Raw genomic sequence first — 23,096 nt, 5'->3', positions numbered from 1 at the left:
ATTATTTAAAAAAAAAGTTAAATATAATTAAATTTTATGTATGTTAATTTAATGTTCAGTTGACAGATTGCATTAATTTCAAAGTTTAACACAAATAAACACATTGAGGAAGAGTAAAAAGTCTTAGAAAAGCAAAAGATGGAAGAGAACTTTGAGAGGATTTTTTTTACTCACATGGTAGCTGTGGAGATCACGATCAGCAGCTTCAACCAAAAAGTGGTTTGCGGGAGCGAGCCTAGATCTGCCATGTGAGTTTCACAATGCCGGCAGTCACAGGCTCTGGTGCCTCCTCGAGCTCGATGTGAAAGAAGAAGTAAAAGCTAGGAGAGGAGGAGACGATGAACGAACCAATCACCATGGCCGGCTTAGCAGGTGCAGATGGTACGGAAGAATCAGGTGGGATATTGTAGGGGAAGAAGGAAATGAAGGAAGGAAAAGCTGTTATAAACACAAAGAGGGTAGCTGGTGATTGTGTGTTTATATAGCACCGTTTTTGTGACACAATATAGGTACAAAAGCTGGTGATTGCTATAATTAATTTTGATTTTTTTCAAATTTCTTAACCGTTAACACTTAATGCACTGGTGATTTGTATTTGTTTTCCTCACACAAAAATGATATGTGCATCAAATTGATCAATTAATTAATAAATAAATAAATATCCCCATGTGTTTGGGTGAGCTTTTAAAAAAAAGATCTTTTTTTGAATTATCTTTTTTTAAAAGATCTTTTGAAGAAGTAAAAGTAATTTTATGTTTGAATATTTCATGCAAAATGATCTTTTTATCTATCAATTATGTTTGTGTATAACAATATAAAATTACTTTTTTGTTTATTTATTACATGAAAAATATCTTTTTTTGAAGGAAAAAAGATCTTTTTAAAAAAAGATGTAAATTACAGCTTCTCAAAAAAGATGTTTTTTTATTTTTCTAGTGCTTTACTTTTACTACTAGAAATTTACCAAACACGTTAAAGAATAAAAAAAGATATTTTTCATTGAAAAAAGATTTTTTTTTAACAAAATAATGACGCCCAAACATGCACAAAGACGCTTAAAACGTCTTTTTTTAAAGATATTTTTAAGTAATTAAAATTTAATACATATAATTGATTAAACTATGTTATTTTTATCAAAATTAGATCAGATAAATTGATTTGGCCAAAAAATCGATAAATTATACCTTGAACTGGTCTAAATTAATATTTTTTTATAAAAAATAATTACAATATTTCTATTATAAAAAATGACTAATATATATATATATATATATATATATATATATCTTCACCCACCGTAATTAATTATCACTATTTATATGTTACATCTTTTATATGTTAATCAAATAACCAGTGCCATATACCAAACAAATGATATTATAGAAGTCAAAATAAATTATATTTTTGTAATATAATTCATTTATTTTAGTTCAATTTAAAAATAAATATTCATGTACTCAAATTTTAAATATAATACTCTGTATAATTAATAATTTAAAAATTAAAAAATAATATTATCACATATGAAGTAAATTTAAAAAGAAAAAAAATGAATTTAACAAAATATTAGACTTTTTTAATTCGTCATTGATAAGTACAGACATATTTAAAAAAATACATATAATATGAAAAAAATTAGTTCTTCCTTGGTAAAAGAAAAAGATAGAACATTATCTTTTATACGTAAAATATTGGAAATAAATTAAAAAAAGTAAAAGAACCATGAAAATATTAATTGGATAAGTAAATTAAAGAGGAAAAAAATATAGGTAGAAGTTATACGTGAACGTAGTAACTGCAATAAAACTAAATAAAATTTGTAACGATGGATGTGATGAAATCGATAGCGTTGAAGGTAAAAAAATAATGGCAGCAAGAAAAATATAACAACGTGTTTTAGGAGGTAAAAAAAGAACCAGTAAAATAGATGAAATTATAAAAAAATAAAAAAGATATATTTTTTATGATTATAAAAAAAATTCTAATAGAATAATTAGAATGAGGCTAAACTATTGGACAGACCATCAGAGTACAATACTCACAGATATACTTAAAACAACACTATACAAACAAAGACCAATATAAAATTAAACAAAATATAATTTAAATGAATACCTCCGAATATAATAAGATCTATACAAAAAAAACTATTTATCATCACTGGTTAAACACTTGTTGGCTTCTAATTTTTTTTTCATTTCATATATGGCCACGAAAATAAATCTTTTGACATCATCTTTACCTAGTTTAAGATGTCAAAAAAACTCCTTTAAATAATTGTGCGGTACAGAGAAGAGTTTATAAGATAAAGGAGAATCAGAATAAAATAAAAAAAATAAAAAAAAGAAAGATTGTGAGAGTAAAGAATTGAATAGAAGTTACATGGTAACTGTTAGTGAAATAAGTAACTGTATAATATTTTTCAATTATGTTAGTAGGGTTAAAATAGGAAATAGAAAATTGGACACCAAACTTCCATGTTTTGGCATTATATATTGTTATAGATTATAGATACAGTTATAAAAATTTTATATTTGTATGATATTATATTAAAAAATTATTAAACTATTTAATAATTGAGATTATAATGATGTAAAGTACATTTAAGACAATATAATAATATTATTTAGGCCAACAATAAAAAATTTATTGAATCAAAATTTAAGAAAAAATAAATTATTATTAATTAAATAAATATAAATATAGGATTCCTACCCATATTTGGACCCTTTGGTATATTACTTGAACCAGCTCCGGTGTTATTGTGAGTATCTGTATATGTAAAAAATTCATTATTAAGATGAAAATAATGTAATTTGATAATTTAAGAGTACACTCAAGAAATAAATTATACACAATTAGTACTTACTAAGAGTCTTGTAACATAGATACATCGTAAAAAATAATTCATATTAAATGATAAACTGTTCTTCACTCATATTTTGTAGAAGGCGTTGCTGCCTCCGTTCTTCACTCATATTTTGTCTTCATGTCTGGCATAGTCTTGCCAAGTTCGTCGACCACTTCCACGTGAATCTTCCATTGATATGTTGTCAACTATAATTAATCAAAGAAACATATAAAAACAGTTCTACACTTTTATTTAATGACCAAAAATAAATTACAGTAAGTTTTACATTATATTTAGGCGAAATGAGAAGAATGCAGGAAAAGATGGAGGAGAAATGAAGAAATTTTTTTCTATTGTAGAGAGATATGGAGTAACCAGTGAAGTGAGAGAGATTAAGAGAAAAAATTGAGAATAATACAATTGATGCAGTAACTGACTGATGTGAGAGAAATGAATTGATGCAGTAGTGAGAATTAAGTAGTAGAATTCTGTAAATAATGCAGTAACGTGATGTGAGAGAAATTAACGGGAGAAGTTATATTGATGTGAACGTGAATGGAAATGAAGTAGTAGAATGCTGTAACTCGAAGTAAGTTATTAAAAAGGATAAAAATGGAAAAAAAAAATTGGACACCAAAAGTGGGTTTTTTCATTATATATTGTTATAGATAATAATAGGTACTATACTAGTAGCTAGCCAGTACACACGTGGTAGTGTTAGAGCGTGGTGTGTAGCTTACGTTGAAGTAACAATGGTGGAGCTTCTTTATTTGTCTGCGCTAGCCGCCTGGCAGCGCTTCAATAATTACATATAGAGTAAAGGACAAATTCGTTTTTACTTTTTTTCTGTAGATATTTTTGTTTTCAAAAATTGAAAAATATTTTTATGTTCCTGATTTTTTGAAAAAATGGACATATTTATCTATTCGTTAGAGTTGTTCCGTTTGACCTGACGGAAAATGGTGACATGGCTCCCATGGCACTGACCTGACCGTTACGGACTGCTACGTGGGATGGACTTTTGAAAAGAGGACGATTTAATCCCCAGAAACCAAAACGTCGCTGTTTCTCCCCCACCTCAATCTATGAAATCCTTGAACCCTAATGGAAAGTACAAAATAGTTTTCAAAGAGTTTAAAAAAAATTAAAACAGGCCTGAAAATTATAAAAAATTTCAAAATAGTACTTTTGAATTATTTATATATAATTATTTCTAAATTAATAAATTTTACTTTCTAACATTTTCGGTCTATTTATCTCAAATTTGATTATTTATATACAAAATTTTTTTATATATTTTTAAAATAAATTATAAATTAATTTTAAAAAACTCTAATTTTCAAAAAATATAAATAATTTAAAATAAATAAATCCATATAATACTTTTGACTATACAAAATAGTAATTTAATTTTATTTAAAATTTATAAATACCATATTTTTTTTATCATTCTTTAATGATGATAAAAAGAATGAGCTGGTATTATTTGAAGGCATTTTTTCAAAAAAAAATTAATTTTAAAATAAATAAACCAATATTTATTTTTGACCATGCACAATATTATTTTAATGTAATTTATAAGTGTCGTATTGTATGATCATTTTTTAATGATAAAGAAGAGAATGAGTATTGCTGTTTAAAGAAATAGGAGAACTTTCATTTAACATAAATTGTTCACATAAACAACTAAAAATATTTGTACAAATGCTTATGAACGCAATATTTTGGAACTTGCATGCAATGTAAACCAATTCATATATATGAAGTCAAATTTGTATGTGTTGATCAACCACAAATCAATGTAAATAATTTACAAAATTTCAATGTGAGGGCAATACTTAAAGAAGAAATGTCTTAACAAATCTTTAGTGTTCTGTTCATATTCTTTAAAAAGTTTTGGAATTTAGTTGTTGTAATGTTACACAAAATAGACTTAGAGTTAAAACTGTTTGTGCTATCACAGTTAGTAATTATGCTAAAAAAAATATTTGTTTTCACATAGGAATATTTTTCTAAGTTTATTTAGTGTCAATATCTTAGGAGGTTAGGTATATAAATAATGACTTTCATAATTCAATAACCTCTTAAATTTAGTTGTTATTATTATTGTTTCTACAACACTTCAATGTAGATATCATATGTTAATGATTAAATAATGTAATTTTTTATGATATTTTAGTGTTAATAAATAAAATTATATTTTAATATATATTTTATTAATTTTTATATTCTTTATTTATTGTATATTTTAAATAATATTTTATACTTTTATTAACAAAAATATTATAAGACGATGACTTTTGACAAAGATTAAAAATATTCAAAGAGACTATTTTAAAAATTTTTGAAAATTTTTAGAGATTATTTTGAGACTTTTTTTTTTATTTTTTGAGACTGTTTTGTACTTTACTATAGGGACTGATTTGCTAGAATACATACATAAATACTTAACAGTCACGTGTGCGAGTTAACATTCCACATCAGCTAGGACTAGACGTGAGTAGGGGTGGCAAACGAGCCTAAACTCGTTGGGTCGGCCCACATAACTCGCCAAAAAGGTGGGTCGGAATGAAAAATTGGAACCGTCAATTAGTAAAAGTCTGTCTAACCCGCACCGCTTAAACCGCGGAATTTGACGGGACGGGGTGGGCTTCCCCTTCGGGTTTAGGGTTTTTTTTGGTAAGGGAGTATTTTTACAATTTTTGGGTCAAAATCCAACTTTTTTCCACCTAACTTACAAGAGAATGAAGATGAAAATTAAGTGTTTTGAATTATGTTCATTTTGTTTTGGAGACAATATTTATAATTATGTTTTGAATTATGTTTATTTTAGTTTGGAGACAATATTTATAATTATGTTTTGGATGAAAACTTAGTTTATAATTATGTTTATTAGATATTTATAATTACAAACACTTTAATGTTTGTGAATATAAAAATTATAAATTTATTAAAATGATTGTAAAATTATATATATTATTTAATAGTTAATAGTAAAAAAAAAATAGGATAGCCCGCCAGCCGACAATAAAGCAGCGCGGGGTGAGATTTTAGGACTGTTTCACTAGGCGGGGCAGGCTTTCCCACTTGCCACCCCTAGACGTGAGTCAAGCTAGACCAAGCTTAAACTCGACTCATGAAAATTGAGCTTAGCTTACGACTCGACTCATTAATAATCGAGCCTATTTCTTAAACTCGAGCTCGGCTCACCAAAATCTCACGAGCTGGTTCAAATAATAGAAACATAATTTATAATTTTATATCAATAAATTATAACTTATATATTTTAAAAATATTTAAAAAGATCAATTTTATATATTGTCTATCTATTAATAAATTATAAATTTTTTTATTTATATCCTACATCAAAATATATACAAAAATAAATATAAAATTTCAAATAATTAAGATCATATATATATAAAATCGAGCCAGCTCACGAGTTAATGAGATGAGTCTATCCAAGCTCAAGCTCGGTTTATTTAATTTATGAACTCAATTCCAAGCTTAAACCCGGCTCTGTATTGTTTAACGGAAGTAAATATTAAAAATTATTTTGTGTATTTTAAAATTTAAACACTAAAATGTCTGATTTCAAAACTCTTAGGTAGCGTTTGTTTTCAGAGACAAGACACAGAGACATGGACAGTACATGTTTAAAATGTGTTTGGAAGCAGAGACATGGACACGAAACACATTGTCTCCGAGAGAGTTTTTTATATTTTTGTGTCCACTCTTTTACGAAGGACAATGATGGACACGGGATTTGGAAGAGTGGACACGGACTTTTTTATAAATTTTGTTTTCCTTTTTGTCTATAGATATTTTTTATTATTCCACTATTATCCCTTCTTAGTTTTTCTATAATTAGTCTTGAAACTTTTTTTTTTTATGTAAAAACAGATTCTTTTTTAAAACTGATTTTTTATTTAAAATTAATCTGACTTATTAACCTAAACAAAATTTTTTATTAATCAAACTCAGATCTATTTTTTTATTAATCTTAACCATATGTATTCCTACATATTAATAATAAATTTAAAAATAAAATAAATATATTTATAATTTTTATTTTAATATAAATACTATTATATATTTTTTTATTAAAATTTTTGGTTTCTTAAAACATTTTTTCAAGTTTCGTCTGTACTCCTACGTACTCTCATTTTCTATTAAATTAGTTTGTACTTGATTATATCCTACATCAAAATATATACAAAAATAAATATAAAATTTCAAATAATTAAGATCATATATATATAAAATCGAGCCAGCTCACGAGTTAATGAGATGAGTCTATCCAAGCTCAAGCTCGGTTTATTTAATTTATGAACTCAATTCCAAGCTTAAACCCGGCTCTGTATTGTTTAACGGAAGTAAATATTAAAAATTATTTTGTGTATTTTAAAATTTAAACACTAAAATGTCTGATTTCAAAACTCTTAGGTAGCGTTTGTTTTCAGAGACAAGACACAGAGACATGGACAGTACATGTTTAAAATGTGTTTGGAAGCAGAGACATGGACACGAAACACATTGTCTCCGAGAGAGTTTTTTATATTTTTGTGTCCACTCTTTTACGAAGGACAATGATGGACACGGGATTTGGAAGAGTGGACACGGACTTTTTTATAAATTTTGTTTTCCTTTTTGTCTATAGATATTTTTTATTATTCCACTATTATCCCTTCTTAGTTTTTCTATAATTAGTCTTGAAACTTTTTTTTTTTATGTAAAAACAGATTCTTTTTTAAAACTGATTTTTTATTTAAAATTAATCTGACTTATTAACCTAAACAAAATTTTTTATTAATCAAACTCAGATCTATTTTTTTATTAAGCTTAATCATATGTATTTCTACATATTAATAATAAATTTAAAAATAAAATAAATATATTTATAATTTTTATTTTAATATAAATACTATTATATATTTTTTTATTAAAATTTTTGGTTTCTTCAAACATTTTTTCAAGTTTCGTCTGTACTCCTACGTACTCATTCTCTATTAAATTAGTTTATACTTGACGTAGAAAATTTGAAATCATATGGTTATTTTAGTCATTTCATATAAGCAGCCTTAGGACTGATTTAGGTAATTACTCTTACGAAAATTATGGAATAGGAAGCATAATTCACAATGGAAGAGTGTACGAGAAGCACATGTAGCAATGGGAAAGTTTTTTTTTTGGTAGTTAAAACAGGGGTAGCAATGGGAAACATGAACACATGCAGTTTGCACAACAAGTAGTGGACCGTAGAAATGTGTAAGAGAAACCCATCTGCTAAGAGTGCACCTAGGCTTTGACAAAAAATGTTTCCAATAGACCTTGACCTAGAAGAGAGGTCCAGACCAAAAAAAAAAAAAAAAAGAAGAGGTGAAAATTGCAATGATGTGATTAGAAAATCATACCATATTTCTACTCAAATAAGATGAAATAGCTGTCATTTTATCAAACTGTAATGTGATGTTTTAATACATTTACAATAAGAAAAATTAAGTATTCTTGACATTTATCTGCTATATATATTGGTCCTCTCTATAAAGATTTTAAATTTGATCAAAATGATCAAATTATACCTGATCTTATTTTCACATTTTCAGTCATTTTCTCTTATTTAAATCGTCTATCTCCATCATTTGGTGTGTATATATATAAGCATTATTAACGATCATCTATGATGCACAATTGCACATGAATTGTGACAAGTAAAAATGAAGCATGCAGAATTGCGAATACAGTTATACACATGGTATAGATTCATAGAAATAGAACCAAACAATAGAATGTCTTCACTAAAGTTTCACATTACTAATACTTCTCCTGTCTCTTTCTTAAAAGAAATTGTAATATACAGATTAAGCAAGAAGAAGAGTGTTTTAGTTGAAGGATTACAACAAAAAAAAGGGAGAAAACTTTTTAAAATACAGAAGCCCAAATGTCCCAAAAAATAAAAATTAGCCGAAAGCTAAGAACAGCTCAACCACTCTAATAATATGATCCGAAAACTTTTTTTATGAACCAAGTGCAAAATTCTGTAAATAAGCATAGAAAACCAATCAGATGCACCTTCATTATGGCAAAGAGGCATAGCTTCATAGCACCTTATGCTCCTTTCATCTCCTAAAATCTCCCAAATAAATTACGAGAATGAAATCAACATAGGGATCTAGAAGGACATCCCAATTCTTACAAATGATCCTAACAAATTTCTCCAAACCTCACAGCAAAATATAGCTAACACATTCTAGCAGCAAGTGGAAGAACTGAAAGAATACCTTGTCCATGCCATCCAAGTGTATTAAGAATCATTTTCTTTTGTTCCAGGAACTCCCAGTCTTCGACACTCAAAAAGAAACCCCTTATATAAGGCCAACAATTTAATGAAGATGCTCATGCCATATTTAGAAACACTGAGAAGCAGCTACTTAAACTATGATACCAAATCATGTTGGCTACTTGCTCACTAACTTCACCATATTTTGATAACCAACCTTCTATAAATTTGCAGAACAAGATGAATCTGCTGCTATGACGGAACCAAATCCGATTATAGACAAAATACACCAAGAAATGGTCCCCTGTCAATTGGTTAAAATTTCCAAGTTCACTAACTGGATAGTATACAAGGTAGAAGCATACCTTCACAATGGATAAACTGTTTCCAGTTGAAAGATCCGAGGGAAAAGTGCACCTTGATGTGTTTACACTAACATGGTTAAACAGCTATTTCTTTAACATGCTGTTCACTGCACCTCATGGGACACTCTCTAACAGTATCCTATCAAATTCAGCTGCATTCAAATTTAAATTATTTGCAACAGATTTCAGGAAGATATCCCACATGTCATCATCAACTCCAGCGGATACGGCCAATGCAACAACCTTGTTAATTTCTTCCACCATCCCTCTTGCACAAGAAAGTCCATCAATCAATATCGTGTATGTTGATTTGTCAGGCAAACATCCACTTTCAAACATCTCCTCTAGAATCCTTATTCCCTCCTTCACGTTACCAACCTTACAAAATCCTTTAATCAACATATTATAAGCAAACGCATTAGGTACGCGACCCTTCTCCACCATATCATCCCACAACCTAGCAGCCTCACAGAGCTCCCCTCTCTCGCACATTCCGGCAATCAATGTGTTATATGTCAATAGACTTGGAACTGCACCACCTCCAAATTCATCAAGCGCCTTCCTTGCCTCAATCACCTTCCCCTTCTTACACAGCCAATGAACAAGAGTACCTGTGACAGCATCATCGCGGCTGCAATTCATCCTCAAGAGCTTCCTCCAAACCTCACAAGCCTTCTCAACATTCCCTTCCTCGCACAACATATCAACAACCCTACAACACAGCGCCGAACTCGGCACATGATTCTTCCCAAGCATATCGTCGAGCACATTAAGTGCCTCCCCGAACTTCTTCCCCTTACAATACGCCTCAATCATAACACTATAAGTAACCTCATTAGGCTCAAGCCCATTCTCCTCCATCTCATCCATCACCTTAATTGCATCAACAAACATCCCTTGCCTACAAAACCCACTCACCAAGACAGTGTAAGTAGTTGCATCAGGTATCCACCCTTTCCCCAAAATCTCCATAAAAACCCTCTTTGCACCCCTCATGTCACCCCTCAAAGCATACCCACCTAAAACAGTAGTGTAACTCACCACATTGGGCACCACACCTATTGCAGGCATCTCATCCAAAACCCTAACCGCTGCATCTACATTGTTCCCTTTACAAAGAGCCTTCAGCAAAATATTGCAACTAACCACATTGGGCACAACCCTAAATTTGGCCATACAATTCTTAAAAACAAAATGTGCTAAATCATAGCGCTTGCACTGAACCAGGGCATTAAGCGTGGCGTTCAGGGCCTTCGTGGAGGGTTGAATCCCAAAAGATTCGATCCTCATGAAGGTCCTGAGTGCCAATTTTGGGCGACCAGCAAGGCCGTACCCGCGAATAACCGTTATAAGCGGTTGTTCGTCGGTGATACGGGAATCACAGAGGATGGCATCGATTTGGGGGAAGTGGCGGGCACGGGAGAGCTTGAGAATTATGGCATTGAAGGGAATAGGGTGGTGGGCGAGGCGGTTGTTGTTGCTATTGGGGTGGTGGGTTAGGGCATAGTGGAAGATTTGGAGGGAGAGATTTGGGTCGTGTTGGCGGGAAATAAGGGAGGCAAGGGTTTTAGGAGTGAGGCGGCGGGGCCAGGGGTGCACTGGGGGCGTGACGGTGAAGGACGCAAGGGTGGTGGGTGCAGGAGAGGCGGCAGCAGTGATGGCGGCAGAGGTTGCGGCAGAGGTGAAGGGGTGGGAGTGATGGAGGATGTGTGTGGAACGGAACATGCCTGCAATTGGCAACTCCTTTTCCTAGTTACGTATTCATAACCTACAATTTATGGCTCATTCTAAGTTATTTTCAACAGCAGAGGCGGCGAGAGAGAGGTAGTAGTTAAAGCATGAACGCTGTCCAGCTCCACAGGTGAAGTTGTTGCCGTGAGAGAAGGTTGGGTTTGGTGGAGACCAATGAAAACCGGATCAGTCATCAAACCGCTTTAGTTACTGGTTCACTAGTCCAATCAGTCTAACCGTAGTTTAACCGAAAAAACTGTTCCATAATAAAATAATAAATAAATTATAAATAATCATCCTAAAATATCTTTCAAATTTAAAACCCTATATAAAATATCACCAACTAAATGTAATTAATCATCAAAATATGCAAAAACTTGCTGCAAATTTGTTAACAATTAACATAATTATACTTCCATTAAAAATAGCTGGATTGAATTACAATGCACAAGTTAAAAATAGAGAACATTGTCTTAATGTAGCTGAGTCAAAAAGTAAAACAAAAAATGATAGTGCTGCACAACAAACACACAACAGAACCTGAAACAAAAAGAATCCAACACGGAGGAGGGGCAGCGAGTTGGCGGAGATCGAGAGCAGGGACAGTGCAACCAAACAATGAACAAAACAATGAAAACAGAATTTTTTTATATAAGAACAATCAAAACATGAATCATACAATCACTAATTGCAAATTTTTTCTTCATAAGAACAGAACAATGAAAACATGAAGCATATAATAAATCAAAAGATCACAAATTGCAAATTTTTTAATAAGAACAGAAGTTAGAACAGTGAAAAATGAAGAAGATTAACAGTTTTCAACCCAATTTTAACAAAGCTCATCACAATGATTAACAACAAAAAAAAAAAACCAATGAAGGAACAGAATCAGTAACATAGGCAGCGCAAATTCAAGAAACTTTAATAAAATTTAACTATAGAAACAGACAGTAAAGCAGTAGTAGAGTTATCAATTTAAAATTTATCATTAAATACAGTCAGTGAGCAAAACCAATCAACCAAGCACTAACTGGGCATTCAAAAAAAGAAGAATCTTTCATTTAAATCACAGCAACAACACAACAACACCAATAGGAACATTTAAAACAAAACAACCAAAAAAAAATCTAAAAATCACCATTGCTGAAAACAATAATTTGATACGTGTATGCTCAAAAGAATAAAAGCTAAGCTTCTAGGAAACTGAAGAATACCCAAACCAAAGAACCTTCAATCACAGCTTAAACCAAGAACAGAAAATTACAACAAAAAGAAAAAAAAAATAAAGATAACATAACAACAACACAAGAACAATTAGCAAATTAACAACTTTACAATAACAGTTAAAATTTACCAGAAGAACACTAATGCAAGTGGAATCATCATGCTAATATGTTTTCTGCAAAGACCCTATTTGTGCAGCTAAAATTTCCTAATTACTAAGATCCAATTATTCTTAATTTCACATGCAATCAACTTACTAAGTTTCTAAAAGCTAGAAATTATAAAACCATCCAGAAATATGGTTAAAGCATTTCATCAAACATGTTAAGTGCGGTAAAATTAAAACGAAATAAGAGAACTCAAAGCTTAATATCAATGTGATAGAGAAGAGAACATAACAATTGTATAATCTATGAAAAAAATCCAAACCACTACCAAATCAAATAGTTACTTATTGTAATAGAAATCAGAAGTTGCAGAGTTTGAAGCAGAGTATTGGTGGCGGGTTTAGGGAACTCACGGCGGCGACAAAAGAGAGCAGTTCGACGGCTAGGTGGAGCGCGCGGGTTGGACGCAGAGTTTGAAGCAGAGCAACGTGGCTTCCAGACGAACGCGAATGCGAACTCGAACGGTGAACGGCGAGTGAACGCGAACGGTGAACGCCGAGCGAACGTGAACGGCGAAGAACGCGAAGGAATACGGCGGCTGAACGAAGAGGCGAACGTGAACGGCGAAGAAACGGTGGCGGAAGCGCGGCTGAGCAGACAAAGACGACGGACGCCGAGCTCAAGGAAGCAGCTGCAATCGGTGACAGCGAACAGGGGTTGAAGGCTTGGAGCACGACGGAAGCTAGATAGACGGACGGACGGCGAACTTAATGGACGGCGGCAATATGCCACTCCTTGCGGCGGTGCTGTAGGCTTAGTTTTTGTGATTTTTGTGATTATGAAAGAAGGAAAGGGAGAAAGGGGGAAAGAAACGAAGGAGTAGCTTCCCTTTTGTGTAAACTGGCCGGGTCTCGATTTGGTCCGACCGGATTCCGGTTTATCGGTTCTTCAACGATTTTCTGATCACCAGTTTTACATGCCTGACCGGATTCCGGTTTAGCGGTTCTTCAACGATTTTTTTATTACCAGTTTTACATGCCTGACCGGATTTTTAATGTTTCCGGTTCATGATTGGACCGGTCTAACGGCTGTTCAGTCCAATTTTCATAATCATGCTATTTTACTTAAAGTTTATTTTTTTACTAAAAATAAAAAGACTAGAATCTACTGTGAGTATGAAAAGATTATGTCATTTAAACTATAATTCATTTACACTTAGAGTTTAATTTGAATGCACATGTAAAACTATCTTGCACTTCCTATGTATGATGAATGCTAGACATGTATTCACTGTTGTGTTGGTTGGGTCAGCTATATTCATAACTATGTATTTTGGGAATTTAGAGACAGTTCCATATACCAAGAGAAGCCACTGGATTTTGTTATCTAAAGCCATGGTGAGGCAACTTGGGGAGGCTGAATTCGAGAAACTGAAGGCGAGTTTCAAGGGAAAGATCTTGCCTGCCATACACCCTGAGAGTATGACGATAAGGATGATATCAATGGAAATCATTGATACCTTGCAGAGAGGGTTGAGCAAGGAACAAGTTTGGAATGATGTTGGTTATGCATCAGCACATGTCACAGGGTTTGAAGGGCATACTGAGGAGACTTTGAAATCGTTGAGTAATTCTAGTGCTGATGGTAAGGCAGAAAGTGGTTGGCACAAGGAAGATGAAATCCTTGATGACAGTTGGGTTCAGCAAAGTAGAAAGAAAGGGCCAGCTACCTCGCATCTCGATGGATTGAATTGGGAGGTGCTTGTTGTCAATGATTCGGTTGTCAATGCCATTTTGCTACCTGGTGGTAAGATTGTTGTATACAACGGATTGTTAGAGCATTTTAAAAGTGATAGTTGATATCTTTTCTGAATAAAATTTCTGAGCGAGATGGGATTTAATAATTCATTTGAAACTGGTCTTGTGATACAGTAATCAAATTTTGACATGTTTTTTCTCAAGACATCCTCAATTGTAGTACCCTTGAGACATTATTGTGTGCCATCTATCAGCATGTCAATGTTGTTTTGAATTTCTGATTATACTTAAATAATCATCATCTACATGCTGCTTGTACTTGTTTCTCTTGGTAGATATTGTGGAAACTTTTTCTTCTTTCAATTTTTCATAACTAAATCCTGTTTTCAGGATGGAAATGGAAGCTGATTACATTGGCCTGCTCTTAATTGCTTCTGCCGGATATGATCCACGGGTGGCGCCCGCAGTGTATCAGAAACTGGGAGAAGTCAACGGTGACTCGGCACTTATGGATTATTTCTCCACTCATCCATCTGGAAGAAAGAGAGCAGGGTTGCTCTCCCAGGCCAAAATAATGGAAGAAGCATCCACTATATATAAGAATGCTAGGTCTGGAAGATGTATTGAAGGATTTCTTTAGCAGAACTTATATTGCCACACCAGAATCAACAAAGAACCTGTAGATGAAACTTAAAAGAATTCTGTTTTAGCCAAAAGAAAAGCTAGACAATTTTCTGTATGATGAATTTTGTCAACAATTTAGTTTCATAGATAGATGTTTGTTACGTAAAGTGTTAATTGCACAGCGCTTCAAAGAAAATTATTGATTAGATCATCTGTTCTAACATCTCAAAGGTGTTTCTAAGGTAGAAGGGACTATTTTTTCATGTGTTCAATACATGTTAGTGGCTTATTGCAACAACCAAATCAAGTGTATACATGCAAGGTTGATATTATCATGCTTACAAAGGATTATATGAAACTGGGGGGAGGATAAAGAATTAGGAGAATAGACTTTCACAACCGGTTAAAAGAAAGGAGGAAGGATGCTTATGGGTTCAGCCTCAATAGGTGGAGATGATGGTATTGATGTTGACAAAGGAGGTGGATGAGAAACAGAAAAATAATGTGAAGAGGATGATGGTGGGATTATGCGGGGTAATTTTGGAACTAAACTAATTTTGACCATAAAAAAAATGGACAAAAGTGTAAAATTAGAAGTTATTTCAAAATATAAAATATCCTTTAATCTTTTTAAGAATTTTTTAAAATAGTAGACTATAATTCTCAAAAAGACTATTTCCATACTAAAATCAGCCATTAAAATTAGTTACATTGTATATCTTTTAAATTAGTTTTTTTAGTGAATATTCAATCCGGTCCGTGATAATTATCTCGAAAGGACAACGAGGTCCTTAACAAAAAAATTAATCCTTTTCGACCCCTAATTTTTATTTATATGGGACTGATTAGTCCCTGTGCCAACAAAATAAAACATTGATTTTTTTTTTGTACAGGAGCTAATTAGTCTCATAAAAATAAAAATTAGGAGTCGAAAAAGATATTTATTTTGTTAAGGGCTTCATTGTCTTTCGAGATAATTATCAAGAGCTGTTTAAAATTTTTCTCTAATTTTTTTATACCGATTTTAAAATTCAAAAAATTAAAATAATAAAAATTTTTTTATAACGAACCTATTTTTTAACTAATTCATTTGAGTTGGCTTAACTTCTGTTGATTTTTGTAGTAGAACCGATAAAATATATATTGACCTATTAGTTTGTCGTCTACAATATCTAATAGGGTCGCTCTACGGTACAGATACAAGTTGATACAGATATACAGATATTCCCTCTCTTTGAATATGAGATTAACACGTGGTGCTGTGTTTCAGAGCTTGTCTGCTGCCTTATGTTAGCTGTGGACTGTGGCTGAGCCAACTAGCGAAAATAGTGTGATTCAAATATAAGCTGATAGACTTGCTGAAGTTGGCTTTGGCAGTGAATTGGGTATCTAAAAACTGAATTGGACCCAAAGCTTTTTTTTTTAATTTGTTAATAGGAGGAAAAAAAGAGAAATCAGGTGTAGTAGCCATGGATACTAAATAGAAATGAAGATCTTCTCCCTAAAAATGAAATCTTAGGTTGCAGGGAGACAGATACAGCCGCCATCGTGGTACTGTGGCGGAGGTTGACGTCTGGAAACCGATTCTGATCGAAGTCACGGATTCATCTCGGACTTCCCACTTTTCCCTATAAATAAGAAAAATTTTTTCAATAAACCTGCCCGGACAGCCGAGTGATAAGCAACTGTTGACAAAACTGCCATAATACTGCATGACTTGGCAATGTTTTCCATTTTTGTTAGTGCTTGTCCACTTCTTTGCATTGGATCCGGAGGAAGAACTGGAACTGGTATGGCTCTAGCTCTTAGGCATTCAAAGAAGGCGTCGATGAAGTCTAGACCAGGCACATAAACAACAAGAACCTTGTCCCAAGACTTGATAACTGGCTTTTGGCTTGTTAAGAGCTTATAAGCAATGCAAGATGCATTAAGATGTTCTGCATAAGTCCTCTGGCCTATCGATGCACCTTTTTCATTAATCCAAGTGTAAATTGTTCTGTTTTGAGTGATAGGATGAGTTCCCCATTGCCTTAAATAGCCATCCAAATTAGGCAAATTAGGAAAATGCACTCATAGGCGTGGGGCGGCTGTCGGCGAACTCGTATGCATCAGCGACCACGGTATGGTGGGGAGACCTCCGTTATGGGAAGCGAAAAGGAAATCTTATCGAAAAAGGGGTGGAGACGCTGCGTTCTTCACAGGTATGACTACGGCGGTAGCACGAAGTTTCCGATTGTGGACTGCCGATGATGGTGTCGCCGGTGATGGGTGACGGCAATTCTTCTTGTTGCCCGTTGTGGAGCCTCTTAGTCACCCACTTCTTCTGGTCGGCGATGAGTTTGGGTCTCTCCTTCCCCTAGATGGAGCAACAACTTCACTCCCTTTACAGTGATAAGGGTATTTAGCAATTATAAAAATTAAAAGATACCAAAATTCACATATATTTTTAAAGTTCTGTTTACAGGCCCACAAAAATTATATTTTATGAATCAATCATATAGCCCATGAACTCCAAATTTTAGGATCACGAAAAAAAATCAAAGCCCAACACTAATACCCCTAACAACGTTTTAAGCTACTCATGCGACTCGGCTTCTGCTGTTACGCATCCTGCACCAAGTCGCATCCTGCACCAAGTTCTGCAATTTGTTCAGTAAATTCTGCAAGCTGCTCCCTCAGGACCAGCACTATGACGCGTGTCATCCTGGTATTCAACTAAAAAAAATCTGTACAAAGAACATTTGTACACTATAATTGACCTATCTAATATTATGTCATATGGTAGATAACATTTTTCATAAGAAACTAGTGGTTAATTTTTTTGGATGGATAAGAATTGGTGTAATTCTTTAATATTAAAAGTTATAGTATTTTACAAAATTTTGGGGGTTATAAAATTCGTAGAGTGCGAATTATCATATCAAAATTTTTTTAATTTATAAAAATAATACACAAATTGCGTATTATATTATTTTAATATTAAATTACAATATGCAGATTGCGTATTATATTATTTTAATATTAAATTACAATACACAGTTTGCGTATTGTGCTTACACAGAACAGCAAATTCTATAAAAATCTATTTTTTGTAACATTAACATAAAATTCTATTCACTCTTCCATATCAAAATAAAAAACTAGTCAATTTATGGAGAAAAAAATTCGTCTATTGACCGGAGACAGAGCTGAACGTAGAGCCTTGAAGCCCCAAGGGTGGGGTAAAATGGTGGAGGAATAAATGGTCAAGTTAAATTCTGAAAAATCGTTTATTCTTTAAATTTATTTTTGAAATTTATTTTAGTTAAATTTATTTTTTTTAATTTTTAATTAATTATATTAATAGTATTCATCTAAAATGTTATACTTAAATGTGAGATAATTTACAAGTAAAAATTATACCGTCTGACTTAGCGTCAAAAAATAAATAATAAGATTTAAAAAAAAAACCAATTTGTATAAATTAAATTTAAAAATTTTTTAATGTTTAAATCAAACCAACCGATTCCAATCCAAAGAATTTTAAAATTTTAGAACATACAAATTAAATACTTCATCACCAATGCAAGTTGGCACAGATAGATGATGTCTCTTAACCATCTTTTTCTGGGTTCGATATTCACTGAAGGATAAAAATGGAGATTGCTTACTTGAGAGGGTGGCCCATTTGGCCACTTTACCTCTGCAGTATCCAAGAGATTAGTCATTGGACTTTTGACTTATAGATATCTTGGTGCAAACCAAAAAAAAAAATTAAATACTTCATCCAAAATTTTTGTAGAATATTTTATTTTTTTTGTAGAACTTACTTTCCAACCAATATATCCATCATTCTCTCCAATCAACGCCATAATAAAAAAAAAACTTAGCCCAAAGAGTATTTAGTTATAATAATGATTTATTATTAAAGAGGTCTGCTATACATACAAGTCTTTTTGTCTTACAAGTCTTATAAGTTGGCACAAACCCAATAAAACACATGCGCATTACACTCTTCAACCACTTTCTGTTTTCAAAGCGCGTTACTCACCATGCATTATGAACGATTCTTCTTCTTCCTCCATGAAAACGAGTTTCTTGCCAAATTTGTTCGATCTCCTTTGTGTATTCTCTCTTCGCCTTTTCATTCGTTGTTTTACTTGCATTTATCACTGGTATTCTTGTTTCGTTTTATTTTTTTTTTTTCGATTTTCATGGTTTCTGAAATCAAGCTTTGAAATCGTTTTGAAGATAATGGAACTTCAGAAATACACTCAAACGATTACAGAAATACATCCAAACGGTTACAGAAATACATCCAAACGATTACAAAAATACACCAAACGGATTACAGAAATACACCCAATGGGTTTAAGAAATACATCCAAAGGATTTAAGAAATACACCAAAAATTCGTTGAAGTACACTTTATGCATAATTCAGAACTCTTCAGTTTTCTCCTCCTCATCTTCTGCTGTTTCTTCTTCTTCATTTTCTTATTTCATATTCTCATAATTCTTTTTGGGAGGAAAAAATCAAACTAAGAAGAAAAAAATACACAATGTTACAAAATCAAAAGAAGAATGAGGAGAAACACGACGATAAAGATGAAATACTTCAAAAACGATTTCAGAGCTTAATGTAAAAAAACACAATGGAAATTGAGAATAACGAAGAAAGAGAATAGAGAGAAAAACACGCAAATGAAGAAGGAGTAAGAAAAGACAAAAAATTCGAAAAAGAAAACAGAATCCTTTCAAAAATTAAAAATTTGTTAGAGGTGCGTTTAAGTGTAATATCAATTAGAGAACTTTTAAAATTTATATAGCATAATCACTTATACGTAGAGATTAATCCTTTCCGTTATTAAAATACCCACACCTCCCAAATGTATTGGACGAAAGTCACGGAACGTGATGACGGTAATGTTAACATGTAATGACCCCACGAGAGAGAACCTCTTTTTTTTTTTTTCTTTTTAATTGTTTTATACGACGAACTTTTTTTTGGTATTATATGTGACGAGCTTTTATAAATCCCATCTTCAGTATAAAAACAAATTAACAAATTACAATCACAATGAGTCTTAATCCATATCCATTATTTCACTGAAAGAGTAGTGCAAGCCCAATTGATGTTAAATGCTGATAAGTTGATTATCCACAAACATTAATAGAAAAAGTGAATAAAAAAATTATCAATGAAAAATGTAATGGTAGAAGCATGTACACGTGTTAAGCCCATATTGGCCCATGAGTTTCCATCCATTTCAACATCAAAACTAGGTCCTCTCATTCACACTCGTTGCTAGTTGCTACATCTCGTCCATAGGTTGGTTCTTTTTCCTCGGAAATTATTCGACCCACTAGTTTTTTTTTTTATCATTTATATTTGTATTCATATTTTCAATATTTAATTTAGGAAAAATAAATTAAAAAATAAACTTTTTAAATAAGTTAAATAAATTAAATATAAATGACATGATTTATGGTTATTTAATTTGGATACAATAACACTATAAAACATTTTATTGGAATCACCTCCATTCTTTTGGATGATCATTTACACAATTAATGCAAAAAATAGTTATATTTATTGACGTTACGTAATTAAATATACGTATAAAATTATTTTACATTAATAATGTATCAAAATTAAATTCTTATTAATGATTTTATGTCAAATTAATAATGTATGAATAATTTAACTCGAATTAAATTATGTTTTCAACTCCCAAACTTATAAATTATAAATAAAATTTATTCAATATTCAATCTATTATTAAATTGGTTATAGTAACTTCAATTAATACTCCTTGCAAAAAAACCCTAAATCTAGTAGTCTTTCTTTGTAAGATTAGCAGAAAAAGAATGTTACTAAATGGTCATAATAAGTGCTTAAAAAATGCAACAAATCTATAATCAAGTACATATGTTCATTATTCTTTTTGGCAATTCCTTTGTATCTAATTTGAACTCGGACTCATATTTTCCGCACAAATAATTTAGTTAAAAAGTATTAATTAAGAGAAGAAAAACAAATAAATTTAAAATAATATATAAAATTTCTTTCAATTTAATATTTTTAAAAAAAGTGTTCTACTTCTTGTTAATAAAACTCATAAATAAATAATTAAAAAAAAATGGTGAAGGAATCTTTTTTGAGGGTTTTGATAAAGGGATCAAGACTTAAGAGGGACACGTCACTTTATTTACTCGATTCTTTATCTGTTGATCCAAATCCAAATCTAAATCCAAAACTTATTAATCAATAATCATAATGAATATATATTAAAAATAATATTTTTAGAATTAGGCGTTTATTAGGACCATATATTTATTACCACAAGATTTAAGCGGCACAAGTTATATTCCATTTTTGTTTGTTGAGCATCTTCTTTTCTTTCTTGCACTGAATTGAGTCCAATACATTTCTCCATTCTCAAGCTTTTATTTCAGTTTCTCACTCTCTCTCTCTTTCAATTACAAAGAAAATAAAGAAAGGGATGGTTGTTGTTTCAAGAGCGTGGAGCTGCAACGTTTCGATTCGTTTGGTTATGGTTCCTTCTTCGATCGGCGATTAGTCCTCTCACTCTCACTCGTTCCAACTCCAATGGCTTTCAACTCTTCGCTTCGTCTTCCTTCCTCTTCTCAATATTACTCACACGTAAACCTCGCTTTCTCTCCCTCTCTCTCTCTCTCTCTCTCTCTCTCTCTGTTTTTATTTTATTACATTTTTAGTTATTTTTGTTTATTTGCAGCTATTTGTATTATTGATCTTTAGTTATGAACCTAGCTGAGAGTTTCGCTTTCGGATATTCTTTCTTCTTTTGAGAAATTGATAATAAATCTGCATATTGATGTTATGTATGATATAGATAGATAGTGTTTTTGGATTCTTTAATGGTGGCTATATTATATATCATGTGAAAATCAATGGACTAATGAAAAACTATGAATCTTTATAGGGATATATGATTATTTAGTTTAAAATGCTGTTCTTGCATTTGTTACAAAAGCATTGAAAAATTCATGATTATATCGTAATTTCTTGTTTAGTTTTCTGATTTCATTTGATTTGCTTTTCTTTTTGGTTCAAGGATATTATGATTATTTTTGCTGATTAGACTTGTTATTTCACAAAATCATGAATTATGATGTTGCAATGGTTCTGTTTCCGTGTGCAGTTTTGCTCTGTTAGGTTCAAATACAGCAAGCTTCACAATGTTCATAGCCGAATAGATTTGGTGACAACCAAAAAGAGAAAATGTTGTATTAGGTCAATACTGAATGATAATAGACCAAGCATCAACGACTATGGAGCTGCTAAATCTGCAAGGCTGCTCCTTGAAAAGCTGTTTGAGCAAGCACAGAAGCTGGAACATCAGATGGCAACTGGGGTCACAGGCGAGTCTTACGGTGGTGAAGATGCTCAGCTAGCTTACAATCTTAGCATGCTTGAGTCGGATCTTCAGGCTGCACTCAGGGAATTGATAAAGAAGGAAGAGCATCTGCTGGAGATAGAGAGGATGGTTATTTTGGAGAGCACTGAGTTGAAACACACAAAGGAAGAGTTGGAGCAACAGGAGAGGGAAATTGCGGCTGCTCGCACCAAGTATGAGAAGCTGGAAGAGGAGATGAAGGAAGCTAAGACTAACTTGGTTTCTCAAGCAGGTCAGATGGAGGTACTGAAGCTCCTTCTCAGGGAGCGTGATCAAGAGGTTGCTACCATGAAGAGGGCACTGTCCTTGAAGGAGGCAGAAGTGGAGCAAATGAAGATTGACTTGGTGAAGAAGAGTGAAGAAGCAGCAACTTTTGATGCTGAGCTTAAACAGAAAGCTCAACTTTTGATTGAAACAAATGAGGTTATGAACAAACAAAAAATTGAGCTTCAAGAACTCCAGAAGGCTGTCCATGTAAAAGATCAGGAACTTCAGGTTTCGCTGACTCAGAGGAAGTCCGAAGAAGAAAAACTGAAGTCTGCCGAGGCTACCTTGGAGCAGCAGACAATGGAATGGTTGTTGGCACAGGAGGAACTTAAGCGGTTGGGAGAGGATGCTTCTAGACACGCGCAGGAGAGTAATGAGACTCTGGAAGATTTCAGAAGGGTGAAGAAGCTTCTCACTGATGTGAGGTCTGAATTGGTTTCTTCTCAGCAATCACTCGCATCTTCTAG

General features: G+C 32.4%; 3 protein-coding genes across 3 annotated transcripts in view; 2 read left to right on the top strand and 1 right to left on the bottom strand.

Moving 5' to 3' along the window:
• LOC107605369 (pentatricopeptide repeat-containing protein At5g16420, mitochondrial-like) lies at nucleotides 8,639-13,429 on the bottom strand. The gene is made up of 2 exons (XM_016307233.2): nucleotides 12,975-13,429; nucleotides 8,639-11,483 (listed from the first exon to the last, which is right to left on the bottom strand). The coding sequence occupies exon 2, from the start codon at nucleotides 11,219-11,221 to the stop codon at nucleotides 9,611-9,613; it is 1,611 nt and encodes a 536-aa protein (XP_016162719.1). The 5' UTR covers nucleotides 11,222-11,483; nucleotides 12,975-13,429; the 3' UTR covers nucleotides 8,639-9,610.
• On the top strand, nucleotides 13,820-15,213 carry LOC107648504. Its single transcript, XM_016352343.2, has 2 exons — nucleotides 13,820-14,367; nucleotides 14,709-15,213. The coding sequence occupies exons 1-2, from the start codon at nucleotides 13,827-13,829 to the stop codon at nucleotides 14,744-14,746; spliced, it is 579 nt and encodes a 192-aa protein (XP_016207829.2). The 5' UTR covers nucleotides 13,820-13,826; the 3' UTR covers nucleotides 14,747-15,213.
• LOC107605368 (myosin-2 heavy chain) overlaps nucleotides 21,281-23,096 on the top strand; it is a gene marked incomplete in the record, with an annotated part of 3,501 nt that continues 1,685 nt past the window's right edge. The window contains 2 exon segments of the mRNA XM_016307232.2: nucleotides 21,281-21,587; nucleotides 22,108-23,096. Of these exon segments, the coding sequence (XP_016162718.1) occupies nucleotides 21,534-21,587; nucleotides 22,108-23,096 (1,043 nt within the window).

Source organism: Arachis ipaensis, chromosome B06 (genome assembly GCF_000816755.2).
Source record: "Arachis ipaensis cultivar K30076 chromosome B06, Araip1.1, whole genome shotgun sequence".
NCBI classification, from domain to species: Eukaryota; Viridiplantae; Streptophyta; class Magnoliopsida; order Fabales; family Fabaceae; genus Arachis; species Arachis ipaensis.
Note: the sequence above shows the minus strand (reverse complement) of the source record. Positions and strands in the feature narration are given on the sequence as shown.

Excerpts from the sequence above, each read along its gene's own strand:
- LOC107648504 (XM_016352343.2), top strand. The coding sequence starts at position 13,827 with ATGATGAATGCTAGACATGTATTCACTGTTGTGTTGGTTGGGTCAGCT. Across the intron at positions 14,368-14,708 it reads TGCCATTTTGCTACCTGGTG|GATGGAAATGGAAGCTGATT; the intron begins GTAAGATTGTTG and ends TCCTGTTTTCAG.
- LOC107605369 (XM_016307233.2), bottom strand. The coding sequence starts at position 11,221 with ATGTTCCGTTCCACACACATCCTCCATCACTCCCACCCCTTCACCTCT.